The 15798-nt window shown below is 43.9% G+C and overlaps 1 protein-coding gene and 1 long non-coding RNA gene across 2 annotated transcripts in view; one reads left to right on the top strand and one right to left on the bottom strand.

Moving 5' to 3' along the window:
- The window catches only part of LOC122631969, a 39643-nt gene extending 25789 nt beyond the window's left edge, over nucleotides 1-13854 (bottom strand). Inside the window, exons 1-2 of the mRNA XM_043818260.1 lie at nucleotides 11214-13854; nucleotides 3899-3949 (exon numbers count right to left, since the gene is read on the bottom strand). Coding sequence (XP_043674195.1) covers nucleotides 3899-3949; nucleotides 11214-12231 — 1069 coding nt within the window. The 5' untranslated portion in view covers nucleotides 12232-13854. The remainder of the gene's footprint in view (nucleotides 1-3898; nucleotides 3950-11213) is intronic.
- LOC122631989 lies at nucleotides 2367-3983 on the top strand. Its single transcript, XR_006327795.1, has 3 exons — nucleotides 2367-2412; nucleotides 2760-2892; nucleotides 3710-3983. It is a non-coding gene; the product is annotated as an uncharacterized LOC122631989 (long non-coding RNA).
- Nucleotides 13855-15798: the final 1944 nt, after the last annotated feature.

Raw genomic sequence — 15798 nt, 5'->3', positions numbered from 1 at the left:
ATTATCGAATTTTCTTTCTTCTTTCTTTTTTTGTGTCTCGTTTTTCTTTGTCTCTCTCTTTTTTCAAGATCCATCCAAATATTTCTCTTCCAATAAGAACGTATAAAAAAAGAAAAAAGAAAAAGAAGAAGAAAAAGAAAGAAAAAGTGAATAATCTTGATCGAAGAATTAAAAGTGAAAGTTTCAGAACGTTTGCTTTTTATTTCATATATTTGTTATTATCTTTTCTTTCTTTTTTTTTTTTTTTGATTTATTTCTTTCATCGATCGAATTGGAAAGAGCGTAATAAAAGAAAAAAAAAGATACGGTTGAGTTATCAACGCGAACGAGAGTTACGCGTTGAAACGACGAAACAGATTGAAATTCATCCCCTGGTGGGGAACACTCGAGCAGCAACAAGTGGCCCGTTCGTGGCTAAAGTGTCCTTTTCATCTTCCCCTACTTTTCTCAAGAGAGAAAGAGAGAGAAGAGAAAGAGAGATAGAAAGATAGAGAGAAAGAGAGAGGGAGAGAGAGAGAGAGAGAAAAAGAGAGATAAAAAGATAGAGAGAGATAGATAGATAGATAGAGAGAGAGAGAGAGAGAGAGAGAGAGAGAGTTTTCCCGTTAAAAAGAACGAGAATTCTCTTCCACGAAATGCGTTCTCAAAAAAAAAAAAAAATCTTTCTATTTTTACTATCGGACGTTCCAATTCTAAACACAAAAATACCTATCTACGTACATATACATAGTTCTATACAAGTATTTATATTATATGCAATATATCATAGAATACAAAATGACGCATTAAAGCCGTCGCCTTTGGATCATTGTCAGAGTGTTCTTACATAAACGCGCAAGCTTTTCTACGTGCTATCGACGAGAGATATTGACCTCAGGCTGTAGAACCACGAAGGTAGTACTTCTCTACATACAAACGCGCACACACACACATATAATATATATATATATATATATAGGAGGCTGTCCAATATACATATACTGTCTTATATATCACTGTATATATAAACATGTCGAAAAACGCCTAACTGCAGGCGCTATTATTTCGTCACGACGAGAGCTTGGCACGAATGTATACACGTGTAAGTATGTATGTATATATGTATACGTATGTATGTATGTATGTATGTAGACGTATGTCAAAGGATTAAAAGAACTTCATCTTTATGTACAGAACATTTATGTTCAAAATTATTATTATCTAAATATATATATGTGTGTATGTATATATATATATATATATATGTTTAATAATGTATGCAGGTATATGTATAGTACGTGTGTATGTAGAGATGTTGTCGAAAAAAAAAAAAGAAAAAAAGAAAAAAGAAAAAGTATGCATTTATGCATACAGACTGCAGGTACGCATGGATGCACGCATGCAGAAACGTACGTCGGTTGTTGTCTCCGTAGGTATATACTTTCGTATCGAATTCCTTCGTATAAATAGTCGTGAATGATCGGAGTCCGGTTGCACGTTCCGAAATAACTTATTCTACGAACGGAATAGTTTGATGGACACGTTAACGAAGGCGAAGAGTATTGCCGTGCCGAAAATTATTACGCAAGACGTTTTCTTCGAACGCGTTATGGTCGATGTGTGTGTGTGTGTGTGTGTGTGTGTGTGTTGTGTATGTATAGATGTGTATATATAAAGAGAATCTATCGAGACGATCGATCGATCGACTAGTACGTAGGTACATACAACAGCAGCAGCAACAGCAGACAGATATTATATATGTGTGTGTATATAAATATATAAATATATATATATATATATGTATATACACGTAGAGGTATATACATACGTATGCTCGCTCATCGATCGTGAGAAAACCAGTTTAGGATCGAGTACGAAAGAAAGAAAGAAAGAAAGAAGAGAGAGAAAAAAGGGAAACGTCAAGAGATCGAAGCAGTCAAAACCGATCGAGCACATTGTATGTACAAATAAAGAAGACAAGGACGATATTCCTTGTATAGTGAATAAGTAGATACTGTGGTCGGATATTAAACGAAAAAAAAAGAGAGAGAGAGAGAGAGAGAGAGAAATAAAAAAATAAGAAAGATCTATGATCTAGAGTTAGTAATAAACGAACACGCCATATTTACGATATCGAGAGAACGAAGATTTAAATAGTACGTCGATCGCTCTTGTCTTTATTATTTAAGAATAAACGAAAAAAGATATCTATGCCCTATCGAAATTATTCATGAATCGTTTCGTTCTATATCAGCGCGCTCTTTCTTTCAATGAAATCGATTGCGCGTTAATTTTTCTTTCGTTTTTATTAGACAGACTATTTTCACTGAGGTAACCGTCCGTCCGTCTGCTGTGTAAAGACAACGTGACCGTGCCGAATAAAATAATCGATTTTAAATCCAATCGATCCTACGCAACGTTAGAATTAATTGAGTAAGTAACGAAAATAATAATGAAATATTAACGATCCGTGTTGTGATAAGTGATCTCTAAATAAATATATATATATATATTATATAAATATATGTATATATATGATACAGGTATATTTCTCTTTCTCTTTTTGTATTGTCATATTTTCTTTCTTTTATCAATTTCTTTTTTATCGGTATATTTATCATTGCGAACGATATAATTCTTCTAAAAATGTTATACTAATGATGATACTTTTCCTTCGTTTATCGATGAATCTTCACTACACGCAAAGTACGATCGATACGAGATGGTCTACACGCAAGTATATCGACCACTGAAATAACGATATCCTTTGAAATCCATAGCAATACGTTCCCGTCGCAATCAACAAGATGATCGATTTACAGACATGAATTTGACGCAACAGGAAAATCAATGTGATACATGCTTTTATATTAGCATGGTCGTCGGTTTCGTACGTGTGCGTTAAATATGTATGTAAGTAAAGTATTTACGTATATAACATATATATCTCAATTAAATTATTCTATATATCTTTTCGTTACGACAAAAAAAAAAAAAAAGCCGGAAAGGAAGAAAAAAGAAAAAAAGAAAAATGCAAGAGAAATATAAAACAGTCGATTCTTGATCGTTCGATCGCGTCGCGTGTAATCGATCAAAATCTAATTATGCTGCCACCTACTTAATCGTCGTCGATTAGTCTTTCTTGAAGTTTTTTTATCGATGATAGTGAGTCTAAGTTGGCATTAAGAAAATCTCAACGATACGTTAAGTTATCGGAGTGAATGTCGCGTCGCGTCGCGTCATTTAGAAATCCGCAATTAAAGATATAATTGAAGATAAGAAAGAAAGAAAGAAAGAGAGAGAGAGAAAGAGAGAGAGAGAGAGAGAGAGAGAGAGAGAGATAAATTAATGTGCGAGATCGTAATCGAATCTCGTCTGTCGCTACCAGCTACGCGAATAATGCATGTCGGAAAAAAGATAATAAAGAAAAGAAAATAAAAGCATTAAAAAAAAAAAAAAATGGAAAAAAAAGAAATAAAAAGATATGCTTTATAAACTACGAGAACGATCGAAATGATCTTTCCTTTTTTTCTCTCTCTTTTTTTTTCTTTTTTTACTTGTTCCTCTCCATCCATCTTTTTTCCTCATTATTTTCTTTCGTTCGTCGCATCATCACTTTTCTTTTCTTTTTTTTTTTTTTCTTGCCGTCGAAGAGAGTAATACACTAACCGCGCTCACTTCGATATGCTTATCGTAGAAGATTATTTTCTAAGCTTGTGCTTTGGGCTAGGTCGTGAAACGTGACACGCGTAGCGCACGCGTACGGAGGACCAACCAACCTTGCTCTTAGACGTTTGCGAGCAATAAACATGAGTTATCGCGAGTATCGTCGCGGAGAAGACGACACTATTACTGTTAAAGATGAACGAAGACGAAGAAGACGAAGAAGAAAAGAGAAGAGAAAAGAAAAGAAGCTTACCTTCTGGTCTCAGCCTGTCTGCGATAAGGCAATACGGGGGTGGCGGCGACTCTGGAACAAAATACAAATAAAAGTATGCAATTAAGTAATTGGTTCGATAATTGCAAAAAAAAAAAAAGAAAAGAAAAGAGAAAAGTAAAAAAAAAACATGCATTTTAAATTCCCTTTTTTCAGTTTCTTTTTTTTTTTTTTTTTTTCTTTTCTTTTTTAACCAAACACAAACGATATGTTATGTAGCATGTAGCTTTAGATTTGCTGCGTAGTTTTATATGTAAATACAAATACGGATCGAATGTATTCAACGTTTAAATCAAATGTTTGATCATTCGCTTATAACTCGAATTCGAATTATGTTTGCTTTTAAATGATCCGTTATAAGAACTGAAGTGGGTCTTTGATAAGTTATGAACGGACTGGAATAGATAGATAGATAGATAGATAGATAGATAGATACATAGATAAATACATAAATACATAGACAGATAGACAGATACAGAAAGAAAGAGAGAGAGAGAAAGAAAGAAAGAAAGAAAGAGAGATCAGTGTATTCGCTAGGGAGAAAGAAGAAACGAGAAATCAACTCAAGGACCCGCCTTCGATGAAGCCTCAACGGCGCGATGGCATTGCCGCGATACGAAATATCTCGAGAAACGGCGCTCCGTTAGAAGTCCCAGTCCAAAAGCGGTGGAGTTCTATTATTGGCACGCACCAGTGAAACCGGTATGTCGTTTTTCGTCCTTTTACGTATCGCTCTGAAAGCATAGAGGACGGACCGCCGCGCGAATATCTCAAACGTCAAGGTAACCCTTGAGAAAGAGAGAGAGAGAGAGAGAGAGAGAGAGAGAGAGAAAAAGAGAGATATAGAGTGAGAAAAAGAGAGATAGAGAGAGAAGCGCCTTCTCGACGCCACCGTTACCATTCGTAGAATCCGATGGAACGCTGCTCGGACAAAAATAGCTGCGAAAATGGCGATTGGATAACTTTGATCAATACTCGAAGCGAAAATAAACTTGGTGGCGGCCGAATAAGTTTTTGGTGGACTATTCCTCCCTAGAAATTCCACAGAGTTTTCATCGCGTAATGAACGTGATTCGCGTTCCTCGCTCCTCTCGGTCTCGCGCCGTACCATGAGGATAATATTTATTTTATCGTACGCGATAAATCGTCCCGTTCGCTTGGGCCATTACGTTAAATACATACATACGTACATAGATATGTATACGTATGTATGTACAAGAGGTAGGGATAGAAACGACTTATTTGTTGTGACCGAGACGCGTACAACACTTACGTACCTACTCGCGCCGAAATTCCTAGACGATAACGGGGGCGACGGCGTCGTCTCTACGACGCGTAATGGCCGACAGTCGCGCCTACACGCGTGGAAAGATAGATACACTCTCTTTCTCTTTCTCTCTTATGCGATTGTCTTTACACGATTCCTCTTACACTTTTTCCGCTTTCTTCCTCTTTCGACGTATACACACATACATGCATAGCATAGATACATACGTGCGACTAACGACGTCTCTACGATCGACTTGCTTGAATCTCCAATGGAAAAGATGAAATGGTATTCTGCGATATTGCGTTGTCAAAATAAAAAAATAGTTTATATCTTCTTTCGATGCGATATTATTTATTTATGAAGATGTCGAGTGTTAATATATATATATATATATATATCTTGTGCATCTTCTCCGCAAAACGAGCGGTATATCGTCAGATATATTTATAGATGGTCGCACGTAACTTGCGGATCTACCTGGCGTATTATGGAAAAAAAATCGTTATCGACGGAAGAAATTTGTCCCCTTCGATATACCACGATTCGATCGAGCGGGCCGCCATCTTGCTCACCTGGGTTTACCATAATGGCGGAACGATCAACGTTCCTTTTTTCCCCTCCGTTTCGGGGTTTCGCTTCGATCACCGATCCGACGAAAATAGATCACTGCTCGTACAGGTAGGAGACCGAGGCTATCGCTATTTCTCGCGCTCACGATATTAAATAGAGAATGCAAGCCGGCATATCAATTAAAATAATGTCGCTGAGTCAACGCGGTTAGATACTTAAAATTCTGCAGCATGCGCGCGCCTTTACTTATCCCGGTTTGCCAAAAGACGATGTTGACCTTGCCTTTGCCTCGCCTCGACTCGCCTCGACTCGACTCGATTCGACTCGACTCGACTCCGTCCGAACGAGAAGCCGTACGTATGAATGAATCGTATGCCAACAACGTTAGTTAATATATCCCTCGATCGTAGTTAAGACGATCGAAAGATTTATGCGACAAATCAAACGGATAAAGACGTTAAATCTTATCGGTCCATGCCGCGAATATATCCTCTTCTATCCGATATTCGATGACGCAACGACGAACGAATAACTTCCTACGAGAGAGGAAGGAGAACGATCAACGCGAAATTGAAGAAGTGGAGAGTGGCGGCTACTGCCACGGCTACTGCTACACTTATTACAAGAATGAACCGCGGCGGTAACGATAAAAGACTGTGCGAATATGAAGATGTGTGTGTGTATGTGTGTACACCTATATATGTACACATCTGTACATATATAGACGACGGGGTCGGGCGACGGTTTGCGTAACGATATCGTCGTTGCTCGATGATAATCGATTCGTCGGAGTGAATTATTAACGGCCTCGCGCGCGAGACGTATATAACGAATACCACGACGAATGCAAAAACAGAGATAAAGGCGCCGGTGCAGGAGCCTCCACCGCCGCCTCCCCTTCCCCTCTCACCACCACCTCCAACACTTCCTCCTCCTCCCCCTCCTCCTCCTCCTCCTTCTACTTCTTCTTCGCGACATCATCGGTATCATAGCGCGTGTTACGAAAACAAGGCGCCAGCGTGAGCGCGAGCGCAGTTTACCTTCGCGAAACGAGCATTCATGGTTATTCTAATTACTATACTATTTTACTCGAAAGAAATTCATTTCTATTCAATGACGGCTGTCTAGACTGAAAGAAGAAGATGATGATGATGACGATAGTAATAATAATAATAATTATAATAATAATAATAAAAACAACAACAACAGCAACAGCAACAACAACAACGATAACAATAACAATAATAACGATAATTAATAATGATAATAACACTAATATAGATAAGACGAAGAGATAAGTCGGTTTATAGGAGAAAGGCCTAAGGAGTTTTCGTTCGGCCGGTGCTCGGATCAAGAATGATGATACTATCGTTGTGTCGTCGTCATATTTTCTCATCTACCCTTCCATACCAGTGGGCACAGCACTCGAATACAGAGATTCGACTTGCGTCGGCGTCGAGCGGCCGGCCGGCTGTGCGGCACTGCCGCGACGTCCGAACCACGCCGGTGTACGGGCCGATGTGCGCCTGCACACGGTATCTACGTATGCTGTATATGCTACGTATGTATATGTGTGTATATATATACATATATATATACACATACGTAGTCGTATGAGTTTATATGTGTAACGTGCGTGCGACGTACGTGCGTGTGCACGTTCCACGAGAGACCGGCTTCGGCTCGCTTCGGTCAGCTCCTCGGCTAATGCCGGCTGGCCTCGACAATTAGCTGGCGCCAGCAATGACACGCAGCGGCGCCGGGCCGTACCTCCCTCCCCGCCTGCCCCACCTCGAATGGCCGGTCGCTCGCTAGCTAGCTTACTCGTTCCTTCTCTACCTCCCCCCACTCTACCCCTCCCCGTCCATGTTTCACCGTCGCGTCGCATCGCGCGAGCCGCCGCCAGCCGCTCCCTCGCGCAGTTCCTTCTCTCTCTCTCTCTCTCTCTCTCTCTCTCTCTCTCTCTCCTTCTTTCTCCTTTTACTCTCTCTCTCTTTTTTACTCTTTCTCTTACTCTCGCTCTCACTCTTTCTCTGCACGGAGAGGAGAGACCACAACTCGCTCAATATACGCTTTATTTTTAGATTCATTTCCTTCTGCCCATAAACTCTGATTGTGCAGCTATTGGTAAGAGAGCGTGCCGGCATCGCTCTCTGTGTTTTCTCTCACTCCCTATCGCTCATCTTTCTTCTTTCTCTTTCTTTCTTTCTTTCTTTCTTTCTTTCTTTCTTTCTTTCTTTCTCTCGGTTCCCCGTGTCTGTTCCTATAGCCACCGATATCTAACCCAAGATCCATCATCTTGTTTCGGTTAAATCGTATCTTCCTCTTCACGTCGGTATCCGCCGCGGCTTCTATTTCGAGAGATACGTTTGGCCTCCCCCACCTTATTCCCTTTTTCTCTCTTTCTTTCGTTCCTTCTTTCTTCGAGGGAGAATACAGAAAACATCGAGAGTGCGGATATGTATGTACGTCCTACGTATGCATGTACCTACGTACACGGTTAGAAAACGTGCTCTTTGCTCACCACGAAATGTACTCTCTAACAGCCGATAGATAGGAGAGTCTCTTCTCCCTGTTTACTATTCCACGCTGGTACCCCCTACCTCACGAACGTTCTCGTTCCATAGAGATCAAAGTCGTCTTGTTGTTCCTTTCTTTATTCTTTTTTCTTTTTTTCTTCTCTTTAAAGAAGAGACAGAAAATACCTACTCGACTTTTCTCTCTCTCTCTCTCTCTCTCTCTCTCTCTCTCTCTCTCTCTCACTCTCTCTCCCCAAATTCGACGGGTTTCTCTAACGCGTGCATATTTATGCTACGAACTCTCGACGCCTCTTTCTATTATTAGAGGCGGAGTCTTTCCGTTGTGGAATTCAAAGGATTCCGTTAAGTCTTCTACTTCTCTCAAAAGAGAATAAAAAAAGTCAACCCGAGAAAGAGAGAAAGATAGAGAGAACAAGAAAAAAAAGAAATATATAATTCATCGCGATTTTATCGTAACGAGAGGTAGGGCTAAGGATTGGCGGAGAATTCAAGATCTTAATCTTTACACGTCGCGCCTACTTATTTATAGAGATTTAATCGCAAGAAAAAAGAAAAGAAAAAAAAAAAAAAAATAAAGGCTATGCCTAACTAACGTTCAAGAACGTTACGACGAGTTGTCGATTCGATACTACGAAGGTGGGTGGGTGGTTGGTTTGTTCTCGACGTACACACCGGACGGTGCTCGTTTTACGACGTTTTAAACGACGATCGGCCGAGTTACGTAAAGGAGTTCTTACTTTACTGGCGCCTACTCTCTCTTTCTCTTTTTCTTTCTCTTTCTCTCTCCGTCGTTTTCTCACGTCGGGATAGGACGAGACAGCTTTTTTTTTTTCTTTTCTCTCTCTCTCTTTTTTTTTTTTTTTTGCGGTTAAAGTCACGTCGTCCAGTGCCGGGATCAGACAGTAGTATAGTGTCTGGGGGATATAGTAGATATCTACGTTTAAAAAGGAGAAACGGATGTCACGAAAAAGGTCTACCATAAATTTTCTGCTTGGTCGACGTTAAAACTTGGCGACTACGTTAAAAAGAAAAGATATCGCAACGTCCGGCAGACAGAAAACCGTTCTCTCCTTAATTCACCGATCGAAATCGTTCGAACGACGAACATAGACTTCTCGTTCTCGTTCTGGAAGGGAGAAGGTATGAGGGGAGGGAGGAGAGGGAGGGGAACGTTCTTCTTAATCTGAAAACACATTGGAATTCTCGACGTCAATAACTACTGATATTAGATATACCTGTTATAAGTCGCGAAAAGAAAAAAAAGAAAGAAAAATGTTTTATCCTTTTCGATAATCGAATTTTAATCGACCAATCGAGTTATTATTTAACTACTAAAGCGTCTTATGGATATCGGCGATCGCGACTGGTATTACCGCAGTTTTAACGTTACGACCGTGCAAACAGTGGAGGTAATCCTCGCAGGTAAGGCCAATAAATCAACGTTTTACATCGTTTCGAGTGTGTGTACACGCAGGTGACGAGTACCGTTCCTACCACAGAGAGAGAGAGAGAGAGAGAGAGAGAGAGAGAGAGAGAGAGAGAGAGAGAGAGAGAGAGAGAGAGAGAGAGAGAGAGAGAGAGAGAGCGATAGCAGTCTTTTTATTTTCTTTTTTTTACTCGTCGTTATGACACCCCCTGACTTATTCGTCTCGTCGTTAAATAATTCTCGGCGAGGGAGCAAAAAAAAGAAAAAAGGAATAGAAAAAGTAAGGAAAAAAGAAAGAAAAAAGAAAAGAAAAGAAAAGAAAATGAGAAAAAAAGAAATAAGGACGACTTTTCGAGGGGCAATTTTTTCGTCCGAATTATTTGCGGAACTTTTACGAGTTACGTAAAAAAAAACATTGGAAATATATTGGACGTTAAAAGTATATATATATATATATATATATATATATATATATATATATAAAAGAAAGAAAAAGAGAAAGAAAAAAGAAAACGTAAGCTCTCTCCCAACCGACAGAAAGAAACTGTGTGTGTGTGTGTGAGAGAGAGAGAGAGAGAGAGAGAGAGAGAGAGAGAGAGAGAGAGAGAGAGAGAAAGAGCGAAGCCATAAACCCATAAAGTCTAAATCGTAACGCCGATTTTCCTCCGGTCGATAAATATTTTAACATGCGCTTAACAGAGATCGCATCCCGATGCCGACACGATTAAACTCCTTAACGAGGGCAGAGATACGGTAAACCGCGACGCGACTCGAATAAAACGCGTTCCGCGAAGAACCGAAGGAGGATCCGGCCATCGGATCATTTCTTTCTCTTTCTCTTTCTTTCTCTCTATCGAGCATTCGCGCGAGGACGATTAAACGTAATTACGAAAGCGTTTAACGTCTTTAAAGCGCGACTCGCTTGCGGATACGATTTGTTCCTTTCTAAGCGTATCGTGGCTCACGATTGCTGGCACCTACTTTATCGACGGTACGCGTGTATATATGCATGCGCGCGTGTGTATGAGAGAGGGAGAGAGAGAGAGAGAGAGAGAGAGAGAAAAAATCGTGTTTGTTTGACGATCGAATCGCGAAAGAAAGAGCCTGTCACAATAGAGACGAGGAACACGTGCGGAGAGCAGCGCGTTCAATGTGGTGCTCCAACGCGGAGTTACGTAAACACGCTGGCTGGTTGGTTGGTTGGCTGGCTGGGTGGCTGGTTGGCGCGCGTGTGCACGCACGCACGTACGTACGTACGTACGCGTACTATACATACGCGCGGGAGAAAAACGAAAAGAGAGAAATAGTTATGAGAGAGAAAGAGAGAGAGAGAGAGAGAGAGAGAGAGAGAGAGAGAGAGTAAAAGGACGAGCGCGCGTCGATCTACTTTCGTGGCGCGAATTTTTGAATTTCGTTGCAAGGAGAGATCTTTTCTTTTTGTTTGGGATAAGTTTCGCGTTTAAGAAGGTACGAAGCAGCGACGAGACTTACCGGGTTTGCAGAGCCGGCTCCAATGATAGGGATTACAGCAGACGTAGACAGGATCCTTAGCGGAATGGCAAACGGGAAGCCTTTTGAGTTCGTCCGAAGGTACGAGATCCGGCCATCGCCAGATTTGACAGCAAAGCACGTGAGGGTCCATCGATGCGTTCTCGAGCGAGCCTCTGACGGGTACCCTGTTGACGGAGTATCTCCTTCTCGACGAGGAAGGCTCCTCGGGCGAGCTGCTGCTGCTGCTGCTGTGTCGCTGTTGCTGTTGCTCCTGTTGTCGTTGCTGCTCCTCGTCCTTGTTCTCGTCCTCGGGAGACGAACGGCGACGTCTTCGATGGTATCGCAAGTTATGATGGCGATGGTGATGTAGGTGATGAAAGTGATGTTGGTGACGGTGGTTAGCCGAGGACGTTTGGTTGGGTCGACGATATCGCTGGTCCTGTTGATTCTCCGATCGACGTTGCCGTTGATCGGCGTCCACCTCGCTGTCGGAATCGCTGCTACCGCGTAAGTTCGGCCGTTGCCTCGGCACGAGGACGCACGAGCCGAGATCGGCGCCGCAGCTCTCTATCGCGGTCAATAACATCTCCAGCTGATTCTCCTTGAGAGTTTTGAGGAGCTCCTTGCACCTCAGCAATCGACTCGGGTCCTCGTCATCGTCGTAACTCTGATCCCCACCGCAACAACCTTGATGCAATCTGCTCGACGTGCTGGCCGACGTTCGAGCTCCTCTTTCTCTTTCTCTTTCACCTCCAGCTCCTCCCCCAACTCCTCCCCCACCTCCTCCTCTTCCTCTTCCACCCGACGACGCTCCGCGCGCTCCTCTGCTCGTTTGGCCCGCCGCTGCCGTAGTCGTCACGTTGCCGCTCGTGTCGTTTCCGGCGCCGGTCGTGTCGATTGTGCGATGAATACGTGACGAATCCTCTTGAGCTTCACACTCGGTTTCATGCTCCCCACGGACCTTCGCCTTTAGGAGACGTCTAGTGAGCACCGTCCGTTTGCTCCAGAACATGAACATGAAACAGGATTTGCGGTACGCGCATTTGGTTGCCAGTACTTTTCAACGTAACCGCGTCGAAAACACCTCAAATTCGTTCCTACTACCCTTCCTACTTTCCAACTCGGCATTCAACTCGGCGTTCGCCCCCCACGCACTGCTGCTCCTCCTCCTCCTCCTCCACCTCCTCCTCTCCTCTCCTCTCCTCCTACTTTTCTCTCTTCGTTTACTTTTCGGAGAACTTCCAGATTCCTTCCAGAAAAAAGAAGAGAGGAGAACGAGAAAACACGGAGGAAGAAAGAGATGGAAACGTCCCTCTCTCTCTCTCTCTCTCTCTCTCTCTCTCTCTCTTACTCTCACTCTCACTCTCTCTTTCGGAGGGTAGCACGTACGACCGCCGGCGAGGATTCTCTCTCTCTCTGTTTCTCCAAGGGAAGAGAACGCGAGCCGGTGGAAGAGCTCGACGAGCACGTATATTTATTTACGTTCAACGTATATCTCGACGCACTTTAGATCGCGCGTTCCCGAAATAGCGTGACAGTCTCTCTCTCTCTCTCTCTCTCTCTCTCTCTCTCTCTCTCTCTCTCTCTCTCTCTCTCTCTTTCTCTCAGAGTCTCTTTCTCCGTTTCTACTACCTCCCTACTAACTTCGTTTCAACGACGCTCGTCGTAGCTTTTCGAGCCACTACGCGTGTGTCACGAGAAAAGTGTATTCCTCTTCTATCCTTCTCCTCCTCCTCCTCCTCCTCCTCTTCCTCGAGAGGGAGGGAGTACGCGGTGGGGAACGACGAACGGTCCTCGTGGTTCCCGATTTCGTACGACGACGACGAAGGAGGTTAGGTCGAGTACCGCTCGGTTGACCTTGAACTCTCATTTACCTACGCGTCGACGTGGTTGGCGAAGAAGAAGGCGAGAGAAAGAGGGTGGACTGGCGCTGGCGCACTCTAGATTCTCTCTCTCTCTTTCTCTCTTCGTCTGTCTGTCTGTCTCTCTTCCTCTCCTTAGCTTTATCTCTTTCCCGACGTTTATTATCGTCGCGACGCTTGGAAGAACCGTCGTGAGTGTCGTGCCCGGTAGAGGGGAGAACACTCTTCTTCTTCTTCTTCTTCTTCTTCTTCTACTTCCTCACGAGCTCCTCCTCTTCCTCCTCCTCCTCCTCTTCTTCTTCTTCGTCTTCTTCTTCTTCTTCTTCTTCTTCTTCTTCTTCTTCTTCTCCTCAGAACACGATTCGTCAGCATCGAACGTTCAACGCGACCCCTCTTACGTTCTTCTTAACCGTAATAAGTACACACACACAGGGTTCACGGAAAGAAAGAGAGAAAAAAAAGAAAAGAAAAGAAAAACAAGAGAAAAACGCGAGAAAAACAAGAGAAAAACGTAACGGCCGATCTCTTGCCACGTGACGCGCGCCGTAGAAAAGCGCGCGCGAAATTCAAAACGTCGTTGTCGCGCACGTCCCTCGGCACGATTGTACAACACCCACACACATACACGACACTACTCTACTTTCCTTCTCTTTTCCCTTTCCTCTTTCTATATCTATATCTTTCAATCTTTTTTCTCACCGACGAACAAACTTTTCACCACGACGACGAAGACAACAATAACAACGACGACGACGACGACGACGACGACGACGACGACGACAACGGCGACGACGACGACGACGACGACGACAACAATAACAACGACGACGGCGATGACAACAACGACGACAACGACGACGTCGACGACGACGACGACGACGACGACGACGACGACGACGACGGCGTCGACGACGACGACGACGACGTCGACGACGGCGTCGACGATGACGACGTCGAGATATTATCGTTCGTCGTAAACGACGAGCACAAGACGACGACACTTTCCCTTGCTCGTGGCAACTCTCCTTCCGCGTGCGCCGTCGTCACTGCCGGCAAACCGGCGCCGTTCGATGACGACGACGACGACGACGACGACGACGACGATGACGACGACGACGACGACGATGAGAAGGAGGACGGCGACACTGCAACAACCTCCGACTCGAGATCGTCGCGTCGATCGCTCCCCGTCATCCGTACTCGCGTATCACCGTCTGACATTTTCCGCTCGCATCGTCTATCTCTCTCTTTCTCTCTCTTTCTCTCTCTGCTATCGTTTAGCTTTCGATTCTTTTCTCTCTCTCTCTCTCTCTCTCTCTCTCTCTCTCTCTCCCTCCTTCTTTCGTTCTTCCTTTCCTTCTCCTCCTTCTATCTTCTTTCTTCTTATTCCTCCTTATCAACGTTCTCACACCGCAAAACGAGGAACAAGTAGAAGAACAACAACAACACCCACCGTTCGCTCGTCATCCATCGCCGGTGGCCGATTCGTTCGCGCGAGCCGACCGCGAGGACGCGCACTGTCACATTCTTCGAATCGCTATCCGCGATCCACCGCTCTCGAGTACGACCGAGAGTGGCGCGCTCGAACGCGGAAGGGGAGAAGGAGAGTGCGATCCGTCGGTTCTGCCAAAGGGAAGAAGAAGAAGAAAAAGTAGACGATGACGATCAACAGGAACGACGACCACAGCGGGATGCGAAACGCTCTGAGAAAAGGGCCACGAAAGAACCTTTATCTTCTTTTTTGATCGTCTATTTCCTTATGTCGACGATAGCTCGAGGAGCAACGTCACGCGATATACTCGTCTTTCTCGATTGATTTCTTCTCCTTGTTAGACCTCCAATACTTTGTCACTTTTTATCCTTTCTATCTTACGTATGGTCCAACTCTGGTAGAAGAATTCTCGATAACGCGTAACGTTCGCGTTTTAACGTTTTTTAAGTCGTCGGAAGGACAAGCAGGATACGAAAAGCATGAACGTTTACGTAGTGAAATTATAAACGAACCGCACGAGTTTCCTCGATCTCCGGCTTTCCCGTTCTACGACTCGACTCGTGTCCGTTCAACGACGCGACTGTTCGCTCGACACACGAGGTTCCCGTCTCGAGCCGCGCACCGATTTCCACTGTCGATCCCCACCACCTACCACTTCGACCCCCCACTCCTCGGTACTTCTCCTTCTCCTTCTCCTTCGCCGCCACCACCACCACCGCCGCCGCCGCCGCCGCCGCCGCCGCCGCCGCAGCCGCCACCGCCACAACTTCGCTGCTGCTCAACGTCTCGTCTCGTGTGTTTCGTCACGGCACGCCGATACACCGACCGCGGCATACTAAACACACAAGGAAGATTGTTAAACATGGCCGCCGTCGCCGCCGACACGGCGCCGCTTCCGGCGCACGCCGCTCGAAGCGCCACCGTCGACGCCACTACACCGTCGGCGCCGTCGATCCTAATACGCTACGAGATATATCGCAAGATTTTTTTTTCCTACGTTCCTCTCGAAACTAATGACTTTCATCACGGTCTTATCCGCCTTAAGCTTTCTCCGTCCATTGATATCGCAACGATGCCGATAGATCTAACATTATTCCTACTTATTATCGAGAGTTAATCTCAACGATCATTTCTACTCGGATGATTCGTATTAATCGTAATCGCGAAGAAAAACTTCGTTATTGTCATAAAAAATCTACTTAGAAAATGTTGTCCTTTCCAATGAATATTC

The sequence above is a fragment of the Vespula pensylvanica genome, chromosome 9, assembly GCF_014466175.1.
Source record: "Vespula pensylvanica isolate Volc-1 chromosome 9, ASM1446617v1, whole genome shotgun sequence".
In the NCBI taxonomy this organism is placed as follows: Eukaryota; Metazoa; Arthropoda; class Insecta; order Hymenoptera; family Vespidae; genus Vespula; species Vespula pensylvanica.
This window is presented reverse-complemented; position numbering and strand designations above follow the sequence as displayed.